General features: G+C 42.2%; 1 protein-coding gene across 10 annotated transcripts in view; it reads right to left on the reverse strand.

The window, feature by feature from the left end:
* Positions 1-23,641, reverse strand: part of ANKRD44 (ankyrin repeat domain 44) — a 153,094-nt gene that overhangs the window by 23,800 nt on the left and 105,653 nt on the right. For 4 of the 10 annotated variants that reach the window (XM_081863844.1, XM_081863847.1, XM_081863851.1 and 1 more), the window contains exons 11-16: positions 23,072-23,154; positions 17,666-17,783; positions 14,794-14,862; positions 11,986-12,126; positions 8,061-8,144; positions 6,472-6,583 (exon numbers count right to left, since the gene is read on the reverse strand). In XM_081863844.1, the coding sequence (XP_081719970.1) occupies positions 6,472-6,583; positions 8,061-8,144; positions 11,986-12,126; positions 14,794-14,862; positions 17,666-17,783; positions 23,072-23,154 (607 nt within the window). The remainder of the gene's footprint in view (positions 1-6,471; positions 6,584-8,060; positions 8,145-11,985; positions 12,127-14,793; positions 14,863-17,665; positions 17,784-23,071; positions 23,155-23,641) is intronic. The other 6 variants (XM_081863843.1, XM_081863846.1, XM_081863845.1 and 3 more) reach the window with 3 other exon arrangements.

The following is a 23,641-nucleotide window of genomic DNA, read 5'->3' on the forward strand; positions in this document are numbered from 1 at the left end:
AGTGACAGCAGGACAGAGCCTTTAATCAGCTTATCTCGTAATGAATCTTCACCGTTAATGGTGGCACTTTTCCAAAACAAAAAATAAAGCCAGCGTTATGATTATACTCAACACTAATGTTATTGTTATGAACTTTTTGCCTCTGTATAAGCTTCATTCCTATAACCATTTCCTTATAAGTTACCACACATAGGAATGCTGTCTACTATTCAGTGAACTTTAAGTCTTCAGCTAGAATTGAGAAAAGGAACACACACATATCACAGAGACAGGCAGCCAGAGCCATGGATGGAGGAGAAATTTGCTTCCTTTAGGATTTTAATGCAAACATACACATTTTGCACTTCCTGAAACAATATCTGAAACCCAGCTATCCTTTGAAATCTGTGCTTCTCTGAATTTTGCAGAGTGATTCTCCAACCGTACCAAAATGTGTGTATTAGGGGAAAGTGAGCCTAAAAATGTATAACTGAAAATATAGAATGCATCGCATAAGTCGCTTGCAGAAGGGGGTGTATCAGGCAAAATTGCACACAAAAATGCGTATATCAGACAAAATTTGCACTACAATCCAGTCAGGATTTCACAAGGTCTTTAAAAAATAATTCGCAAACTACATCAGAAATGTATAGAACTCAGCATAAGGCTGGAAGAATGAGAACCTGAGAGAAACCAAAATTGAGAAGGTTTGCCCAACTCGAGCCAGAATTTTCACTGAAGAAATAATAAGATTCATTACTACTACTACTACTACTACAGATGTTCCAACAGTATTTTTGGCATCCCTAGCACCAGCATGCTTGTTCCTAGATCCCAACCTTTGTAAAAAAGTGAAACAAAGGCTATATGCTTAACCTTTCGGAATACAGTGGTACCTTGGGTTAAGAACTTAATTCGTTCTGGAAGTCTGTTCTTAACCTGAAACTGTTCTTAACCTGAAGCACCACTTTAGCTAATGGGGCCTCCAGCTGCCGCTGCTGCACGATTTCTGTGCTCATCCTGAAGCAAAGTTCTTAATCCAAGGTACTATTTCTGGGTTAGCAGAGTCTGTAACCTGAAGCGTATGTAACCCGAGGTACCACTGTACTATACTATTTGTCACTATTTTTTGAAGTTATATGGTTCTGACTCTCATTGCTTTATAGGCTATTTGACTCTTGATTGCAAACCCTTGTTAGTCCCCAAATTTAACAAGTATTTCCTTTCCTGTTAAAATCCTTGGCAAAGCTGCCCTCATCACCAACCAGACGAGTGATTAGATTTTGCCTGTATGTAAGCAATTGACCGCTTGTCTTCAACTACATGGGCTATGACAATATCACTCTCTAGTGGGCACATAAATAAAATGACTGTAAACTGTATTCTCTTTGTCATCTTAGCATGCACTTCTTCCAAGAGGCCTTCTGAAATGAAAAGTTAATTTTATCTCAATTACCAAGGTGATAACATTTATCAGCGCATCACCCAATCGTTCAAAGATTAACCCAGAAACTTGAAAACTATTTTCCAAGCAAAGCAGCTAAAAGTTCCTTACTTCAGAGTAACTGGGGAGACGGCAATTTGAAATATAATGCGGGTGGGGAGTTTATTATTTAAGAAAAAGCAGGATTGGGGAGTGGCGCTGGTTTTTAATCTTAACCCTGATTAGAATGCGGGGGGGGGGGGAGGATACGAAAAGCTAATGAGATTACTACCCAGAATGCTAAATTCCTCTGCTCTGACGTCAACACAAAATTTGCCAGCAAAACTGATAGCTCTCTAGCTTACAGTACTTCTTGCCAGGCGAAATTCTTCGTGCTAATTGAGGATAAATTACCATGGGGATTTTCTATAATTACCGTATTTTCCGCTCTATAAGACGCACCAGACCACAAGACGCACCTAGTTTTTGGAGGAGGAAAACAAGAAAAAAAATATTCTGAATCTCAGAAGGCAGAACAGCAAGAGGGATCGCTGCGCAGTGAAAGCAGCAATCCCTCTTGCTGTTCTAGCTTCTGGGATAGCTGGGAAGCCTGCATTCACTCCATAAGACGCACACACATTTCCCCTTACTTTTTAGGAGGGAAAAAGTGAGTCTTATAGAGCAAAAATTACGGTATATATTGCGCCAGAGAAACAGACACGGTGGAGAAATGATTATATCTGTTACTATGTAAATGCCTTCAAGCTTCAGGTCTACCAGTCTATACAGCGTTCAACACTTGCTGATAGTAGCTGCCCTGAGCCCGGCCTTGGCTGGGGAGGGCGGGGTATAAATAAAAATTATTATTATTGTTATTATTATTATTATTATTATTATAACTACAGTGCAAACGGGATGCAAACGGGATCCGTTCCAGAGCCCCGTTCGCATTCAGAAGCGAACGCAACCCACATCTGCGCATGTGCGGGTTGCAATTCGCCGCTTCTGCGCATGCGCGTGACGTCATTTTGACCGTCTGCGCATGCACGAGTGGTGAAACCCGGAAGTAACGCACTCCATTACTTCCGGGTCACCGCAGAGCGCAACCCAAAAATACTTATCCTGAAGCTACTTCAGCCCGAGGTATGACTGTATTACCACATTTGATAGAGGAACAAACAGGTGATGGAATAATGGGTTGCCTTTAGGGAATGCAGCTATGATTCTAACTCATTCCACAATATCTGATTCTCAAATATAATGACACTAGAATTAATTATCTGTATTAAGACTATGTTAAAATTGTCAGATTGGCTGTTTCAATTAATAAAACCTGCATTCCAATTTTCTAAAAGTGGGTTTTTTGAGATGGGTCCTTGCCAATGCATTTTGCCACTCCTGACAGTTGTGGATTATAGCCAGTGACGGGGACAAAAGTTATCAGCCTCCTTATCTCACCAGTTCTCTCAAACTTAGCTTCCAAAGCACCTAACAGGGCTGAGCGATATCTGATTTTCAACATCATGATTTTTGAGCCACGTGGAACGCCCTCCCATCAGACATCAAGGAAATAAACAACTATCTGACTTTTAGAAGACATCTGAAGGCAACCCCGTATTGGGAAATGTTTAATGTCTAATGTTTTACAATTTTTCTATGTGCTGTAAGCCGCCCAGAGTGGCTGGGGAAACCCAGCCAGATGGGAAGGACATAAATAAAATTATTATTATTATTATTATTATTATTATTATTATTATTATTCCCATTAAGTCCAATGGCACTGTGTCTAATGTATACCTGAAGGAGCGTCTCTTCCATCGTTCTGCCCGGACACTGAGGTCCAGTTCTGGGGGCCTTCTGGTGGATCCCTCACTGTGAGAAGTGAAGCTACAGAGAACCAGGCAGAGGGCCTTCTTGGTAGTGGCACTCGCCCTGTGGAACGCCCTCCCATCAGATGTCAAGGAGATGAGTAACTATATAACCTTTAGAAGACATCTGAAGGCAGCCCTGTATCAGGAAGCCTTTTAATGGTTTTTTTAAATGTTTTTATGTATGTTGGAAGCCATCCAGCCATATTATTATTATTATTATTATTATTACTAAACTGCCCTATACCTGGAAGTCTCAGGGTGGTTCACAGAACAAAATCAAAATATAATACCACAAAATACATAATCAAAATAAAAACAACAACCCAATAACCCCCCCAACCCCCACATTTTAAAAGGGTATAGGGAAAAAATAATATTTTAAATAAAATTATTATTTTCATTATTTCTCTAGTCAGTGTGTTTTAAAACTGCAGTGTCAAACATGATCCTGTTCTTCCCCTTTTCTCTAATTTTGTTTTACTGTCTACTCCCCTTCCTCTGAACATTTCTTCATTTTGGCAGTTGGTAACTAGATTACTTACTACATACTTTAGCAAGCAAGTAAAAAATATAATTAAAAAGTTGCAAGGCCAATCTAAATTTGCTTAGTCAGCCACGTACATCGCTCATCCTATCCTAGGGATGGGGGGGGGGGATTTGACTCAGTTCACATTTAAATGTAAATCTACATAATTTGCAGTTTTGAAAATATTATGTGGACTGAAATGTCCAAATGCACAGCTCAACAAACTTGGTTGATTTACTAGCTCACAAGTGATTTGATTTAGATTTAGATTTGATGCCTCCATCATATTGTCCCAAAGTCTTGTATAAATAATATTTATTCAAATTTTAAAGGTTACAAAAAGAATCAAAAAAGAAAACAAAACAGTACATAAAAGCAAATCACATCCAGGAAAAAGTAAAAGAGCGAAAACAGAAAAAAAAAGTTAAGAATACATACAATCAAAAAGTCAAAAGGAAAAAAGAACAAATCAAACCTTTACATATTTTCCTTTCTTTAACTTATTTCCTTGACTTCCTCACACCTCCCCTCTTTATATTCTAGTTCAGATAGGTATTTCAGCAAATCCTTCATCTTGTTTTTATCCTAATAATTTATCTTGATATCCTGTAATTTTTCATTCTCTCTTTCACCAATTATCCATCCATTTTTACTTTATTTAATCTTATTTCTCATTAAAACTGATATATTTGAACTTATTCTCTCATATTGTCCCAAAGTCTTGACTGTTTCAGCTGCACTTTCTTTCTCCAAGAGCCAAAAAAATGGGGAATTATATGTCAAGAAAGTATATTATAAGTTTATTTATACTATATTGACACAGAAAATATAGGGGATACAGGGCAGGAGAAGTACAGTATTTTTCCATGTATAAGACTAGGCCCCCCCTCAAAAAATTTAAAAATCAGTGGGTGTCTTTTACACGGATAGTGCCAAGGGTGGACTGGCAATTGGTTGTTGCCCCCAAAATAGGGGGCGTCTTATACATGGGGGTGTCTTATAGACGGAAAATTACAGTATGTCCGGTAGGCCAGCTAAGAAGCACTGCAGAAAGACATTTATTTTATACACAATGTTTTATCAGTTCAATAGCCTTCCATGTATCATTTGACAGCAATCAACATGTCATACTTATCAGACTTATAATTGGATTTTTCTTTGGAATGGCAGCTTAGGAAAAAACCAATACAGTTCAAGGATGTTAATCTTATCACAACCATGAAATATTATCAAATGATCTCAGTTTCTATTTCTGATTAATGAAGGCTCAAAAGAATTAGCCCAAAGAGGAATGAATACACTAGGGGGAGAGGCTATTTTTAGTATAGCAAAAGCAAGCGGGAATGACTGGCACTCATTTATCCATTAATACATGGGACTGTCACTCAAACGCTTTATGAATGGTTGACCACAGATAGAGATGAATGAGATCCATGTATCTGCATCACTCCTTCTCCTTTTGTGACATGTTATTTAAGATGGTGTCGCTGCCTCATTTACTTCCCAGACTACGCAAAGTCTGGTAGACAAAGCCTTCTCGACACTTTTTATATTAAAACTGAAGTACCGTGATAACAAATGCCGTTACTTGTGAAACTCTGCTAAAGGCTGCATCTGTCAGTATTTTAAATATCACCGCTTCCCTACTGAGGAACAGCAAAACTTAACGCACAGAAGACTTGCTTTGGAGCGGGGGGGGGGGGGGGGGACTGTGGCATGGAAATGAACTGGTTTCCCCACCGCAATGAAGATTATTATTCAATTAAGTTTCATAGATAGCATGGTGCACACCACATTTATTGCAATGGGGACTTCAACACGTGCTCTGTGACAAGGAGCGTTGAGGGAAGAGAGTCATTACGGTGTAACTCAAGAAAATGAGTCTTCCCCTCCATGTGACTTTTGCTGTAAGTAAAGGTAAAGGGACCCTTGACCGTTAGGTCCAGTCGTGGCCGACTCTGGGGTTGAGGCGCTCATCTTGCTTTATTGGCCAAGGGAGCCGGCGTACAGCTTCCAGCTCATGTGGCCAGCATGACTAAGCCGCTTCTGGCGAACCAGAGCAGCGCACGGAAACGCAGTTTACCTTCCCGCCAGAGTGGTACCTATTTATCTACTTGCACTTTGTGCTTTCGAACTGCTAGGTTGGCAGGAGCAGGGACCGAGCAACGGGAGCTCCCCGTTGCGGGGATTCGAACCGCTGACCTTCTGATCGGCAAGTCCTAGGCTCTGTAGTGGCCCACAATACCTAGCCCGTTCATGAAGAGCTGTGGAATCAACAACCCTATATGGAAAACAACACTTCACTTTCGGCAGCTGGTATGCCAATGGTACTGTCAAACTACAGAAGCAGTTGTTGACTGTGGCCATCAATCAGCAGAGTTGGCCTCAGGCATTTCCACTCAGCATCTGCAGTCTAAAAGGGTTTTGGAGATTTCGTGCTGATTAGCCAGCCACTTATCTCCCCATTTCCAAGCTCTACTTTATGAGGATGCAGTCTTGAATTCTTTCTGTTCTAGGAAACCACCCTTCCCTTCCCATACCCAATATTAAAGTCTAATAGGACTCAAAAACAACTGCCACAGCCCTTCAGAGTTAAGAACATGACAAACTGTGTTTTGTCAGAAGCTAACATTTGGCATGCAGCATCTCAGTAGCAGTCAGAGCCTACTCACCAGTTCTAAACACTGCCGGTGTCCATAAGCAGCAGCGTAATGCACGGTATTGTACCCATCTTTGTCCTGGATTGACGGGTTGGCTTCATTCTGAAGAAGGAATTCTAGACACCTGTGGAATATTTGTAAGTATAAGTGCTAAGTTGTACCAGCTGATTGGACATAAAGACTGATGCCAAGACGACAACATTTCCTGGTGTTGAGTATAAACTAGCTAGCTTTTTCATTGTGCACAAAATCTTGCACCTGTTATATGCTGGCTTTTCTTTCATATTCACTTAGATTTTGCACAGAAATAACCAATGTTCTGGGAAATAATAATAATAATAATAATAATAATAATAATAATTTAATTATTAATTATTATTATTTATTATTTATGCCCCATCGATCTGGCTGGGTTTCCCCAGCCACTCTGGGCAGCTCCCTGTAAGGATTCCTGCTCCGTGCTTGCAGTCATGGGATTGTTTTCTATCACATAACGGTGTATGTTTTCATTCCACATAGTGGGAAGTAATGGAAACAGGATGTTTATGTTACTGTGCTTCCATGATGTGGGACTATTGTCCTTTGTTCTTTCTCTTTGCTGTCTGATGAGAAAGGGGAAGGAGATAAGTCCAAATGCTCAGAGTGTATTATATGTAAATAAAGAAGATTAGCCAAAATGTTGCTACTGAGTTTGTTACGCAAACTGCTAACAATCTGCAGGATCCTTAAGCGTGCTAATGCCTTTTGGTATCAGTCGCTGTGATGTTCGGGCTGGAGAAAGCTTTTGAAGCTCCCGAACAACCGACCAGAAGGGAGAGAACATGCCAATCAGGCATGTGTCTCTGCCAGGGTCCTACACGCGTGTAGGACAATCCTAACAGAATAATAATAATAATAATAATAATAATAATAATAAAGCGATAAAATATCAAACATTAAAAACTTCCCTAAACAGGGCTGCCTTCAGATGTCTTCTAAAAGTCGTAAGTCATAAGATCCCTTATGATCAGCTCCACTACTGCTCTAGATTCTAAAACCCATTCTTTTGGAAGAATCAGCTGCTTCAGCTACAGAACCCCACACATTCTAAATGTCAACCTATGCATTTCTCAAAACCAACAGCTTTCCTCATGTTGTCTATTTACTTGGGAACAACTCCATAGGAAAGAGATTCGACGACATTTTCTGTGTCCCTTCCTTTCATGCATATTCTACCTCGTTGACAATCGACACAAACACTACCACAAAAACCACGGCATAAGGAACATCAGCTATGAATATTAAATTTGTGAAGGGCATATATTCCTGGCAGCATGTTATCACAATGCATTTGATTTGGACAACAGCACACCACGTTTAAAGTGCCTCGGAACGCTACAGCGGCAGCCAGAACGGAAAAGTTAAAAAGACACACAAACACACACACACATACACAAATAGCTATAGACCATAATTCAAAGGTTAGCGATTCGTCGCCTCAGCGGTTGTATGCGGCAGCACAGCAGGTGAGCAAAAATAAGGAACGCACATAACTGCAACCCACAAAAGCAAAAGCATTATACGGAGATGGAGTCAAACTGCTCTATTGACACCAAACTTACAATGCAGCTGCTTTTTCCTTCATTTCATTGGCTCTTTCAAGTTCTTCAGCATTTTCATGGGAGTTACCCAAAATATTCTTTCTTCTTAACATAAGGGACAGAAAAACGCAGCTCATTTTGAAAACTGACACTTCAGAGATTTGCATAAGCGACCAGCCATCATTTTCACTTCAGAGCAGTGTACATACTTATGGGTGCCACCAGGAAATCTTAATAATAATAATAATAATAATAATAATAATAATAATAATAATAACTGACTGTCTGACCTATGGACAAGGCTAAGAGTCACATCAAGCTTCCACAACAAACGTTCCAGAAATTTTGCAAAATTATTGTCACAGGGCAGATGTTACTGTCATGTTGGCTGTAAGTGCCTGCACAACTGTTTCAATACCTCCAGGTATTTTTGGACTGCAGTTCCTATCAACTTCTGCCTGCATAGCCAACGGTCAGGGATAAAAGGAGCTGTAATCCAGCAACTCCTGTCTGGAGAAATATGTGTCTCCTAGAATTGTAGCAGCTGGTCAACCAGCTATCCTATATCAACCACTTTAAACTGATGTTTCACTGAGGTTCCTGGGCCAGATGCACCATGGGTTTGACTCCCTAAGGTTGCTTTTGTATTCTTCATGTTTAACCGAGATCTACCTAATCTACCACCGATGGACCTGTTCCTGGCCTTTTCCATTCTTAAAGAAGATTCACAAAACAAGAAAGTTAAACTCTATGGGAGCTCATGATGCCACTAGCGGCAAACCTGTTCTAACTAGACTCTTCCCTGGGAGTTCAGAATGTTCCTGTTCTTAAAATAGAATGGAAGAAATGAGGACTTGGGGTTTATCACTATTAAAATATGAATGCATTCTGTTTCATTAGCAGAAATCCTGAATGCAGCCCAAAAGCATTTCCTCATACATAATTGGCTCCCTGTCCAGGAGTATCGTTAACGAATCAGGTCAGCAGAAATGAGAAGCTTGGTATGTCCATTTTTATAAAGAGAGGCAAAAGAAGAAAAAGCACAAAAAGTTCAGCACTCCTATTTTCAGAATTGTTTCTCCAGAAGGTGTGGTCTTCTCTCTTAAGCACCCAGTGCTGTTGTTTGCGGCATTTGCCACTTCAGTAGTTGCTAAGAACCTTATTCATTATTAAATTTATATCCCACCTTTCCTCCCAAAGAGTCTAGGGCAGCAAGTAACAAATGATAAAATTATAGAAACCTATAAAAAGCATATCCAATACAATGCAGAAAGGTAAATATCTCAACTTAAAAGGTCTGTTGAAAGAGGAAGGTCTTCATCAGGCGCCAAAAGGACAAAAGAGGTGGTGCCTATCTAATATTTAAGGGAAGCGAATTCCAAAGGGTTGATGTCACAAAACTAAAGGCAGCAAACACTTGAACCATACCATTCACTCAATCAATAAATCAATCAATCACAGTGGAATGTTTTAAATACCCAAGGAAAGAATTCTGCCACAGTATATACCTTAACATTTTAAGTCCACTTAAAATATTTCTGTTTGCAAACCCTTGACTGGAGAAAAATGACTATGTCCAGTTTTTAAGGCCCATCACAACTTGCCCCCCCCCCTTTACAGCTAAAACATTTTAAAATGCCCCCATGTAAGTAGCACGCACAGGTACAGCGCACACTGATGTTTTCAGATACGTGTGTCAGACATTTACATGTGCCAGGGAACTGGGACTGGCTAAACCTCTTGCTTGTAAGTACAAGTGGTACCAATACTTGCTGTATGGAGCCAATTTTAAAGAGCATTCATCTTATCCTTTCCTTTCCCCCCTAAAAATATTTTCTCATAGAATCATAGAATCATAGAGTTGGAAGAGATCACAAGGGCCATCGAGTCCAACCCCCTGCCAAGCAGGAAACACCATCAGAGCACTCCTGACATATGGTTGTCAAGCCTCTGCTTAAAGACCTCCAAAGAAGGAGACTCCACCACACTCCTTTCTGTCTCTACATCATGGAAATCTATTCCATCAGGTCCCGTCCCACCCCTTTTCTTTCTTTGACATTCATAGGCAGTTCAGATAGATCCATTCCTTTGGCATAGCTTTTGAGATTATCTTTGCTGGCGACTTTAAGCACAGGGTACGTCCCCAGCTGCTATGGAATCTGTAGCAAGCTAGGTAGAAAGGAATCATGTTACGATGACTTGGGTATTACAGGAAGAGAGATTATAATCAAATCCTCTGGTACCAATACATCATGGCAGGCTACAAAGATACAAATTCACCCAGCTGTGACTATTATATGTGGTAAATTTTACACACATACACACACAAGAAGGAAGAGAATTCAGGCAGATCTACACCAACTGTTTAAAGCACATCCAATGCACGTTTAGAGCACATGACACCCCCCCAAGAATCCTGGGAACTGTAGTATACTAAGGTTGCTGTGAATGGTAACCCTGTGTGGGGAAAACTACAGTTCCCATAATTCTTTGAGAGAAGCCACATGCTTCAAATGTGAGTTGGATGTGCTTTAAACGTGTGGAGTGGACCTGCCCTCAGTCATTGGGCCAGGAGATTTGAGGAAGAGCAGTATTATGGGGATATTTTAATTTCTGCCACAGTGCAAGGTTCCTGCCAAATCCTTCTGCCATCTCTTGAGTGCGTGGATATGATGGGGCCCTATGACAGAATAGTCTCAATGCCTCCCCTAATGCATGTTTCGGCTGATATTTCTGCATATCCAGGTACACAAAAAATGTTCTGAATTGCAATGGGTTCTTAGAATCAGAACCATAGGATTGTAGGGTTGGAAAGGACCATGAGGGTCACCTAGGAATTTATGGCCTAATGCAGGGCTCGAATACCTGAATTATCAAATGACTGAATCATCTTTGCTGCCACACACTTGTGGCCCTTTGTGTTCTCTCCTTTTGAGAAGAGCAGCCATATACCGCAAACCCACCTACCACTTTTACATCAGAAACTTGAGGAACGGCATCACAGCAACATTATCATAGGGAGAAAACATCCACAGTGCTCCTCTCCAGTAAACAGAGTCCCTCTTGTTTCTGTCTGCATGAAAAAAGGCCCTATATAACTTAGTAACTAAGGACCTGGTTTTACCAATAGGCTCATGAAATCTAAAATGGCTCTAGGTGAATTTTTTACATATCACACACAGCTTTTACCTGTCAAAACAAAATAAAAAAATTCCTTCCAGTAGCACCTTAAAGACCAACTAAGTTAGTTCTAGGTATGAGCTTTCGTGTGCATGCACACTTCTTCAGATAGTATCTGAAGAAGTGTGCATGCACACGAAAGCTCATACCTAGAACTAACTTAGTTGGTCTTTAAGGTGCTACTGGAAGGAATTTTTTTATTTTGTTTTGACTATGGCAGACCAACACGGCTACCTATCTGTAGCTTTTACCTGTGTGAGGAACTAACCTCAAGAGGGAACAATTCTATGGAAAGATGGTATTAGAAAGAAGTGGGGTAATTTTAATCTGTTTTGACAGAATGAAAGTGAGGCGATTTCAATTTGTTTTAGCATTTTAACTTTTGTATGTATGGTTGCGATTTTTCTCCCCCGGTTTTATCATTTTATCTTTTTTGTAAACCGCTTTGAGGGTTTATTTGTTTTGTTTTTTACAATCAAAATTTTATTAAATAAATAAATAAATAAATAAATAAATAAATAAAGTCCAAGCTGCTGCATTTGCAGATATGACGGCAACTTGAAGGGAATTGTGAGGCTTCTCAATACACAGAGGACACAAGTTATTCAAAGTAATCAAAGTAGCTGAATGCATTCATGAAGGGGAAAGGGAATACTTTTGGTTCTGGGAGTATTTTTTCTGAAATAAGACTGTTGCATAAAGAGACCAGAAATGACACTGGCTTAGCACTGAAGTTGAAACAACGAATGCAAATAGGCTTGTTTACTTTCTGTCCATGTCTGAGGCAGCAGCATAGTGTAAAGCCGTCCGTCCCCAGTCATCTGTTTCGTTAATATTGGCCCCCGTGGTCACCAGCGTCTCCATACATTGGAAATGACAATTTGCAGCTGCGTAGTGCAGAGGTGTCCTGAAAAATAAATAGAAACGAATTAGCTCAGACACTACCCTGAGTAACGGCGTGCGTTACATTAACTGCTCCTGACAGCAACATTACTATAGGGGGAACCCATTTCGAGGTAACAATAGCAGCTATTTAATTGAATGCAGAACATATTCTTCCTTCTGCGGTGAAGATTAGAAGTAGGCACTCGGGATATGCAAAAGACCATGGGCTGCAAAGGGGGGTGGGGAGTATGGGGAGAAGAATTGAACAAACAGAGGGATGTGGAATGTTATTCACAAAAAACCCACTAAAAACTAAAAAGAAACAAGAAACAAGGCACACTTCTGAAAGGGAGGAGGGAGGATAGGGAAAAATAATGATGATTCTTCTCCTACGCTGTGCCTGTGAATTCCCTTTACAGTGGTGCCCCGCAAGACGAACGCCTCGCAAGACGGAAAACCCGCTAGACGAAAGGGTTTTCCGTTTCGGAGGCGCTTCGCAAAACAAATTTCCCTATGAGCTTGCTTCGCAAGACGAGAATGTCTTGCGAGTTCCTGCGGGGTTCCCCCCCCCCGTTTTCCTAAGCCCCTAAGCCGCTTATCAGCTGATCCGCTGATAAGCCGCTTAACAGCTGATCGCTAAAAGCCGCTAAACCGCTAATAGCGCTAATCCGCTAAGCTGCCAATGGGCTTGCTTCGCAAGACGAAAAAACCGCTATACGAAGAGCCTCACGGAACGGATTAATTTCGTCTTGCGAGGCACCACTGTATAGGTTTTGCACCTGCAATACGCCAACTCTATAAGGGCATTCCAGAGCTGGCCTCCTCTCTATCTTGTTGAGGATGTAAACATTATTTTCAGCAACTGTGCATTCACCGAGAGGGGAGCACCGTCCTGCTTAGTTCTGTACAGTGGTACTTCAGGTTACAGACGCTTCAGGTTACAGACTCCGCTAACCCAGAAATAGTACCTCGGGTTAAGAACTTTGCTTCAGGATGGGAACAGAAATAGCGCGGCGGCAGCAGGAGGCCCCATTAGCTAAAGTGGTGCTTCAGGTTAAGAACCGTTTCAGGTTAAGAACGGACCTCCAGAACAAATTAAGTTCTTAACCCGAGGTCCCACTGTACTCACCATAATAACAACTGCAGATCCAGGAGCTTTCTCTGTGGTGGGGGTAGAGAACCAGTGGCCCTCCTCCTAGAGATGGGATTGTAACCCAGAACATGCGGGAGGCCATGAGTTCTCCATCCCTGCCCTATGAAGCCTTTCTTCACTGTGACTCTTTGTTAGCCTTTCCAACAAAGCTTGCCCTCTTACTTTGTTGCTTGACTTAGGGTAGGAACTTAGCTATTTTCTCCACCAAGACTTGTGAAAAGTACAGGTATATCTTACATCCAGAAACACGTTTAAGCAGTGCTTTTTTTCTTTAAAAAAAATGTTTAGGGGTACTCTCATTTTCCTAATCATACTGAAATACTGCCCCTCAATGAGGCCAAACTTAGATTCACAAAATGTTTAGGGGTATGCATAACCCTGCGTACCCCCCCCCCGAAAAAAAGCACTGCATGTAAGGTTAGGGAGCACTGGTTATACATACGCTTGGCAACATTTTAAAAAATGAGTGCTGCTCAATGACCTCTTTATACATTGGCACATTAATGCAGTTTGGGGCAAAAGCAAAACAAAAATTGCTTAGTTTTTATTTATCAAATCTATATCCCAAGCGTCCTCCGGAAGGAGCCCAGAGAAGCAAACAGATACACAATTTAAGAGCAGAAAAATTATAAACCAGTTAAAACATTCAAAAAACTGTTGCAGTCAAAAGTATTCTAAAGGCAGTTGCAGTTAAAAGCATTCAAGAATCCAAACTGTATTGGGAAAGAAAGAGGAAAGAATAAGCCATTGGTGGCAGGTGATTTTTTTTTAATAGAAAGAACAAAAATCTATTTTATGGATTCAGTGTAGACTGCACCTGTATTTTTTGGCATTACACTTGAGGCAGCAATATACTACAGGAGATGCCTTTTCCCTGTCCTGCTCAGGCAGAGATATAAATAAAGGGCAGCCCCACAGCAAAGTATAACCACTGCCACCATCTGTCTCAGTTTCTCAGTCACATTCTGCTCACACTTCAGCCTATCAAAAATAACCTAAAACTTCAGGAGGGAGGAAGGGGAGGAAAAAACCCAGTGCTACAAAATCAGGACCGTGTTACGTACTCAGAGCCCTTAGGCAGATTTGAGATCTGGATGCAGAAGCCCAATGTTTCTCTGTGGCATTCTAGATCTGAGCAGAAATATGCCAGTGTTATGTATTGAAGTTCTCACCCTGGGCCAGCAGGGGGATACTGTAGAAACTTATGCAAATAAGGGATCGAAAGTGACGTTCAGTGATTGGATAGTTTTAGAAAATTGTTAAAGTTACGTTGTACTGGAGCTCCATATAAGCAGGCTGACTGAACCCTTCAGTTCAGTTCTGTTCTGGCCTGTGAATAAACAAGAGCTGTTTGAAGAATCGCTGTGTCGTCTGATAACAGCCAGCATCAGGAATTGTGCTATGTGGCTTTAATCAAGGATGGAGTTTTAGAAGTCAAGGATGAGCTTCCTTTAGTTTTCTCTGTTGTACTCATGTATTGTTAAGGCTAAAGTTCTTGTCTTTCATATTTTTTTTTAAGTGCAGTAAATTACAAACCTTCCATGTTTGTCTTTTTTATTGAAATCTGCTCCACTGCTCTGCAAGAGTTTTACACAATCAACGTTACTGAAAAGACAAAGAAAGGAAGAGAATGCATGAACTGAAATAAAACAGACACTTTGCATTGATGGAGGGGCAGTTTCTCCATTTGACTGGGAAGAACCAGTGAATAATGAATGAATAATTCTTCCAAAGGATTGGGAGCCCTGGTTAACCTACTTTAAGTCATAGTACATGCCACCGAATAAACCAATGTGATTTTCTTCAGAGCATATAACAAAGGACTATTTTAAATTAATCTATACAAATTTAACCCCAACCGTTTAATCAGAAAGAACCACTTCAGCCAATTCATTTCAAAACTTTGCTAAGACATTAAAGGTACGTTTTATCAGGAAGTTCTGCTTCACAACCCTCACTGTGGTCAAGAAATCAGTCCCCATTCATTGTTGCAAGTTTATTATGTGCAAGAGAACTTCCTTCAATGTGGGAGGTGCCTTCAGTTTGCTAAATGGGTATCTCAGGCAGTGCCCTTCAGATGACTGCAACTACCATCATCTCATACCATTCAGCTCCCCAGCATTTGGGGAGCAGTATGTTGGCTCCCCCAGTATTGATGTTTGTTGGATGCAAGGCTTATTATGAATGGAAGAGATGGAATTAAGCTGACATCCTTTTTCAATCGGTCTGTCTCTTAAACATCAGAACTGTACCAAACTCCTTGAAATCTGTTGCCTGTTTAGCCTCTCTCATGCTAAAACCTAAGTCCTGATATGCACAAATGTGGGAACGGTGGAAGTTAAGACTTGTTTTACGGGTAGTCTTTGATACAAGGGGAGGGCACAGTCTGTTAAAATGAAATATTTGGCTACAGAATTACAGGATGAGGATTGCTTTCCCCTCTTTCTGGCAACTTGCCTTCCAGAATGGCAATTTAGTTACCGTATTTTTCGCCCTATAGGACACACTTTTTCCCCTCAAAAAATGAAGGGGAAATGTGTGTGCGTCCTATGGGGCGAATGCAGACTTTCGCTGAAGCCTGGAGAGCGAGAGGGGTCGGTGCGCACAGACCCCTCTCGCTCTGCAGGCTTCGTGGACCTCTCCGCAAGCGGGGGGAGCGCTCCCGCCGCTTGCGGAGAGGTGCCTGCATGCCGAAGCCTGCGCGCGCTCAGCTCAGCGCGTCCAGGCTTCGCGGACCTCTCCGCAAGCGGGGGGAGCGCTCCCGCCGCTTGCGGAGAGTTGCCTGCATGCCAAAGCCTGCGCCCGCTGAGATCAGCGCGTCCAGGCTTCGCGGACCTCTCCGCAAGCGGCGGGAGCCAGCCCTGGGCTCCCATGGCTTGCAGAGAGCTGCCTGTTTGGGGGCTGGGGTCGGGGAAAGCTCGGGCGGGCCTCCCCCGCCCCAGCCCCGCGCCTGGGGGGGAAAATAAATTTTTTCCCTTTATTTCCCCCCAAAAAAACTAGGTGCGCCTCATGGGACGGTGCGTCCTATAGGGCGAAAAATACGGTATTTGGCCTGTATGAAAAAAGAACAAAGTGTTCACTTCTTTGAGCTGGTCTGGCCTGGATAAGACAGGACAAAAAAAAAAAACCAATCTGCTCAGGCAGAAGAGGTAGTAAACAACCATATAGTGCAACTTGTGCCTTCTAACACAGGGCCAATTATTATTAATTCTCATCCAGGTTTAAATCAACCTTTAGGGTATTTAAGTATGGTATAGCAGAGGGCCCAGGTTAAAATATAGTTCCTTGTCTAACACAGTAGACATAGTAGACATGCTAGGTCTCACATAGTATCACATAGATCAGGTCATGGTGGCAACTCCCTTGTCATGGAAGGAGTAGCTACAGTCATACCTCTGCGAATGTCTGCCCCTTCAATAGTCCATTTCGGCGGACGTCCGCATCAAACCCGGAAGTACTGGAACGGGTTACTTCCGGGTTTGCCGCTTCGCGCATGTGTAGAAGTGCAAAACCACTCCACACACACGCCCAGAGCGATGCTCTGTCTAGCGACTCTTTCGTTGAGCATCCGGGGCTCCAGAATGGATACCCGACGCTCAACGAGGTACCACTGTACTGTTCCCCGCTGAGAGAGAAAAATGATGTATTAAATTAGCAGCCGGCTGAGAAGCAATGCATTTTATGCTGTGGTTTACGATTACAGTGGTACCTCAGGTTACATACGCTTCAAGTTACATACACTTCAGGTTACAGACTCCGATAACCCATAAATAGTGCTTCAGGTTAAGAACTTTGCTTCAGGATGAGAACAGAAATCGTGCTCTGGCAGCTGGAGGCCCCATTAGCTAAAGTAGTGCTTCAGGTTAAGAACAGTTTCAGGTTAAGAACGGACCTCCGGAACGAATTAAGTACTTAACCTGAGGTACCACTGTATAGGATATGGTGCACTCTTTTCTGCATTTATGGACAAATGGGACAGGGAGAAAATGGAATTCCAAGTAGGCCTCGGATCTTTTAATCTAATGCTGCTCCCACAAAACCCAATTTATTGCGAGGGCCACACAATTCATTTGCAAGATTAAGCTTTGCAGATAGGATTTCCTGCATGATAAACCACAGCAGTCACATGAGTGCTTGAGAATACAATGACTCAGGAGAGGAGGGAAGACTCAAATGAGGGCTGAGCAATCTATGATAGGAGAACGGTGGTGTTTGCTTAAACAGGCACAGAGTTTATTTTTCCCTCAAGTGTGAGTTTGCATGCGTGAAACACAAAATACCAATCCTCGGAAACGACGTTTTTATGCAGTCTTTCGCTATTCCTTATTTGGAACCAATTTATTTTGCGGAGAGGCCACAGAACTGAAATTATATATAACTTGGCAGTTACGATTTCAAAACCACTTACCCTCCTGCAGCAGCGGCATGGAGGCACGTTCTTCCAAATTTATCTGGGGTGTCTATTTCAAAGCCTGCAGACAGCACGTGCTCATTACTAAACATGGATACTATGCTATACTTTTGTCCTAGTTAAACCGCAAGAAACATTGCAGAGACAGAAAAATCAGTTAGTCAGAAAAAAACCCCAACAACACAAAAATTAGAGAATGCAGACACAACTGTAGTCAGCAAGAGGTTGTCATGGAAACGGACAGGGGCTGCTCAAGCTTGGCAGCTGCATAAAGAAGAACCGTAAAGTCAGAAAGAATCTATTTTCACATTCAGCCCTGTGCTATATAAGTATTTAAATCATGCAGCAGGCATTTATGAGGCAGATTGCTATTGAGAGAACTGACAGCAGGGCACGAAGGCAGAAAGCTCTGCAAAGGAAACAAGGGAGTCACAGAGATTGCCTCAGCAGGCCTCAAATAGGATTTTTATTTATTGATGGCTTCAGATTCTGTGCCGGGGGGGGGGGGGAGAAGGGTGACTTTCTAGGAAAATGCGAACGCTTTATATGGAAAACAGCAAAAGTTTATTGAAGCAAGGGCACGGCAAAAAATTCACCGTTAAGTTGTAGAGTGAATAGATATTCTTTGGGAAAGGGACTGCGATAATTTTTCCCTAAGGGTGCATACGGACAGTACATTCTCACAGATGTGGAAATATTTCTGTCTGCTTTGTTTTGTGCATCATGCGCATGGGTTTATTTATTTATTTCCTATTGCTGGGAGAAAGGTTTTTGTCCTTTTTTACTCCTTGGAAAGGGTGTTTGTTTGTTTGTTTTTTGAGGAGGTACCTAATAAAAATCCCAAACACAGCTCAATTGGTGCTACTGTGGAAAAAAGATGGTACGTTTTTACTGCTACTGTCCTTGTCATATTTATATGCCTGTGACACCATATTAACTGATGGGCGAGCGGACAATTCCCTCTTATGCTTGAGCTGTTTTGGAACTATTTTTGGAAAAGTTGTAAACTGATTTTTTATTTTATTTTTTTAAGTTTAGTAGAAGACTAGTGTTTCCTCAGTGATCGGGGTGGGGGCGAGGGCAGTAAAAGGCTACACCCAAGCACAATAATAATCATACTACTGTTACCACCTCTATAAAGAATATAGTAGTACAGTTGTACAACATATGTTTTGCATCCCAAAAAAGACTCCTGTTTGTAAACCGCTTTGAGGTGGGGGTTTTTTGTGTGTTTTTTACAATCAAGTGATGTATAGATTTTATGAAATAAATAAACACATCCTGGAGAGCCACTGTCAATCAGTATAGACACTATTCAGTTAGATGAACCAAAAGCCTGTGTCAGTATAAGGCAGCTTATATGCTTCTGAGTCACCTACGGACTCGTCCACACTTTTGCTTGCCCGGCCACTTTCCCACAGGGAAACCTTAAATGGCTTAAAAGCCTTCAGTAGCTCAGGATACCTGAAGGACCACATCTCCTCATATAAACCATCTTAATCTGAAGCCCTTCTTTGTGTGCCTCCTCGTCCACATGTGGCCCAGAGGGTGACAACATGGCCTTCTCTGTGGTGGCTCCCCGTTTGTGGAATGCTCTCCCCAGGGAGATTAGAATGGCACCTGCATTACATATATTTCAGGCGCCAGGCGAAGGCATTCCTCTTCAACTAGGCCTTTGGCGGATTAATATTCCACAGCCTTTTAAATGGCTCTGTCGGTGAGGTTATTATTTGGCTGCTTGGCTTTACTTATTTACTCGTCTTTATCCTGTATTTTATTCTGTGAACCGCCCTGAGATATTATGGATGAAGGATGGTATATAAATCTAATAAATAACTATAACAATGACAAACCTAAAAGGTGGTTAGAAATTATCATATATGTAAACTGCTAAAGATGAAGTAAAATGAAAATCAGATAGGTGGGACTTGGGGAAGCCCACTTAACAATGTTTAGAAAAATAAGGATATGACAAGAATTTGTTTGTATTGTTTGTCTTTTCTGTTTGTGTTTTTTATTTGTGTTATAAAATGAATAAAAAAAAATGGGGGGGGGGTAACAAACCTGCTCTTTACCACTTAATCAGAGCAAACATCAATAGTGTAGAGTGATGTTTGTTGCGATTCAGCATTCGAGTGGGTCTCCCTGAGGAAAGTATGGACGATCCCTGAGAGATATGGAGAGGTGCAATCCTAAACCATGTTTCTAATACTCTTGCACTACTCTCCTAAATTTGGAGGTGCAGCTGCCCAGTTACGCTCTGCCGGTGTGGTTCGCTCTAGTATTGGTGGTCTTAAAATTAAGCAGACAGCTGGGCTGCTAAAAATGCAAGGACAAGGAGTGAGAGTGGCTTATGCCTCCCTCAGCGCAGCAGCTTTAAAAAGGGACAGTCAAGTCACAGAGGTGGCCTCTTCAGAGAAAGGCGAGCTGCCATTGTACCTCAGATTAAACGAAGCACTTCTATCCATGCTTAGGAAGCGGGGACGTCAATGATTCATGCTGACAAGTTTCTAACCATACACTGAACAACACGTGGGGCGTTTTAAACGACACGCTTTTCCCCCAGAGGGAAGGGAAGCTCCGTTTTCGTAACGCAGAGGTTGTTCCCGCATTACAAAATGGCCTACTTCCCCAACGTTTTCGCCACCGGAAAATGTAGAACATCTGTGGCCTAGTCACCAGGAAGGAGAGGCCGCTGCCTGTGCAAAGGTTTCGGGTGTGGAGCTGGATGAAACAATGTGTGATCACATTTGCGTGGCACCAACTTTCTGGATGCGAAGCCAGTAGCATGGCTTCGTAAGCGTGGCTTATGGTTTTTGAAAGGGCTGTCAGAAATAAAAGCCCGAATGGCAGTTCACGATGCCATTTCCACACCAGTTACTGAACCTTTACGTTCAGAAGCAATGCCTTTAGCAGGGACTGTCCTACAGCAGCATTTGAACCTGCCTCAACTAACATCATCATAATATTCATTCATTCATTCATTCATTCATTCATTCATACATACATACATACATACATACATACCCCGCCCATCTGGCTGAGTTTCCCCAGCCACTCTGGGCGGCTTCCAATCAAGTGTTAAAAACAATACAGCATTAAATATTAAAAACTTCCCTAAACAGGGCTGCCTTCAGATGTCTTTTAAAGAGAAGATAGCTGCTTATTTCCTTCACATCTGAAGGGAGGGCGTTCCACAGGGTGGGCGCCACTACTGAGAAGGCCCTCTGCCTGGTTCCCTGTAACTTGGCTTCTCGCAATGAGGGAACCGCCAGAAGGCCCTCGGCCCTGGACTTCAGTGTCCGGGCTGAACGATGGGGGTGGAGACGCTCCTTCAGGTATACAGGACCGAGGCCGTTTAGGGCTTTAAAGGTCAGCACCAACACTTTGAATTGTGCTTGGAAACGTACTGGGAGCCAATGCAGATCTCTCAGGACCGGTGTTATGTGGTCCCGGCGGCCACTCCCAGTCACCAGTCTAGCTGCCGCATTCTGGATTAATTGCAGTTTCCGGGTCACCTTCAAAGGTAGCCCCACGTAGAGCGCATTGCTCTCTTCTCCATTCCATTTAAATTTGCAGTGATTATGATGATCAAGGAGCGTGGAGTCTTGCTGTTTGCCAACCTTTGCAGCCAAGTGCAAAAAGCAGGAAACAAAACTAAGATTCAAGATCTATTTAGATTGGCAAGAAGGGTTCGGTTGTTTTAGTAATTTTGAGGAGAAGGAGCAGTACATTGGGGGGGGGGGGAGCTGAAAATGGTGGGGCAACTGACGCTGTAGGCCGAGATGTGGGGAGTCAACACATGAAGACACCAATAGTGCTAATGCTAATAAAGGAATTTTGTCAGATGTGGTAGAAAGGTGGGATATTGGCTTGGGATAGTTGGGGCATTTTTAATAAAATTTAACCTAGTCACTGCTTCTATTACTGGCCTCCACTCACACATCAAAACTGATGGCGATGGATTTGGTTCCCACCCACTGCATTTGAGCTTAAGACTCTTGATATATGCAGTCAGAGACATTAAAACTGGTACAACGCAAGGTTTCTATATCCTTTTAGCCAACTTCATCTATAAATAATATTAATATTATATAAATAATATGGATTATAATATTTCTGAGTTCTTACACATCCATAAGATAATAATAAAAATTGTATTACATCCAAATTAGAAATCTAAAATATTAATCTAAAATATTAGCTTTTTTTAAAAAAAAGGCAGCAAGGGAAAACCAATTTCCTAATCTTACAATGCACCGAAGTTTTATCATTCACTCTGAAAATACAAGAGCAACATGATCCTATACTTGTCTGCTGAGAGTTCTTAGGAGACCCCTAACTCCCCTCACAGAGCTGCGATTCCCAGAGTTCTCTTTGGAGAAGGACTGATTATTAAGCCACTCTGATAATTACAGTGGTGCCCCGCAAGACGAATGCCTCACAAGACAGAAAACCCGCTAGACGAATTTCCTATGGGCTTGCTTCGCAAGACGAAAATGTCTTGCGAGTTCCTGCGGGTTTTTTTTCCCCTTTCCCCCCTCTTTTTCTAAGCTGCTAAGCCACTTATCCGCTAAGCCGATAAGCCGCTAAAAGCTGCTAAAAGCCGCTAAACCGCTAATAGCGCTAATCCGCCAATGGGCTTGCTTTGCAAGACGACAAACCGCTAGATGAAGAGACTCGCGGAACAGATTCTTTTCGTCTTGCGAGGCACCACTGTATAGCTCTGTGAGGGGAACAGGGGTCTCCTAAGAACTCTCAGCACCCTGAAGAAACTACAATGCCCAGAATTCTTTGGGGGGGAAGCCATGACTGTTTCAAGTGGTATGATACTGCTTTAGATGTGAAGTGCAGGTGGGGCCTAAATCCAGTGAGATTTACTTCCAGATTATGTGGATGCAGAATTGAAATCTAAGCCTTGGATCCCAAGCTGCTGTTCCATTGCAGGTTTCCAATGGCAGGGAAGGGGGGGGTAGCATTTTTTTTTTTCCAATTTCTCCTCCTTGCAGCATGCCACCATGCTCTTGGAGAAGGGTCTTCCAGCCCTATGGAGCAGATTTTCAGGCTACTGCAGGGTGAAGTCTTGAAAATTGCTCCCCATTTCCCACTTCCACCACCAGGAACATACCATAGACAAAAGTTCCTAATTCCCTATGGCCATCAGGGAAGAAAAAAGCATACATTGTGCTTCAAACACAAGCAGATGAGAGGAATTCATACGCATGCACATAGGTAGGGGTTTGCACATGTAAGCACATGCAGCTAGCGCCACGAACATGAAACAGGAAATGAGGCCTTTAAATTTTAGTAACATGAGCACACAACGCTAACCAAAAGAAGGACCCATAAGCAGCTCACTTGCAACGTTAACTGAGCTTTGCATTTTCTTCCTCATTTGCTTACCTGATGACAGCAACTTCCTACAGCAGTCGGCATGGGCGTTTAGTGCTGCCAAGTGTAAGGGGAACATTCTGTGGATGCCATATCTGAAAAACACAAAGGAACCTCTGTGCAAACCCTTTCAGAAAGAAATCAGGTGGAGCCATCTCAAAAGTTGTTGTTTTTTTTAATCTACTCAAGAGGGAAGTTATTTAAGTGTTGGCTGTCATCTCAGGGAAACCTAGGCAAATTCAACAGTCAGGGAGTAGTATTCAACTACCCGTATTTTTCGCTCTATAAGACGCACCAGACCACAAGGCGCACCTAGTTTTTGGAGGAAGAAAACAAGAAAAAAAATATTCTGAATCCCAGAAGCCAGAATAACAAGAGGGATCGCTGCACAGTGAAAGCAGCAATCCCTCTTGCTGTTCTGGCTTCTGGGATAGCTGCGCAGCCTGCATTCGCTCCATAAGACGCACACACATTTCCCCTTACTTTTTAGGAGGGAAAAAGTGAGTCTTATAGAGCAAAAAATACGGTAAATAGTTGTGCCAGAACTAAAACAACTGGAATTTGTCCCTCTCCTCTCCCCAG

The sequence above is a fragment of the Podarcis erhardii genome, assembly GCF_964252035.2.
Source record: "Podarcis erhardii genome assembly, chromosome: 1".
Taxonomy (NCBI): domain Eukaryota; kingdom Metazoa; phylum Chordata; class Lepidosauria; order Squamata; family Lacertidae; genus Podarcis; species Podarcis erhardii.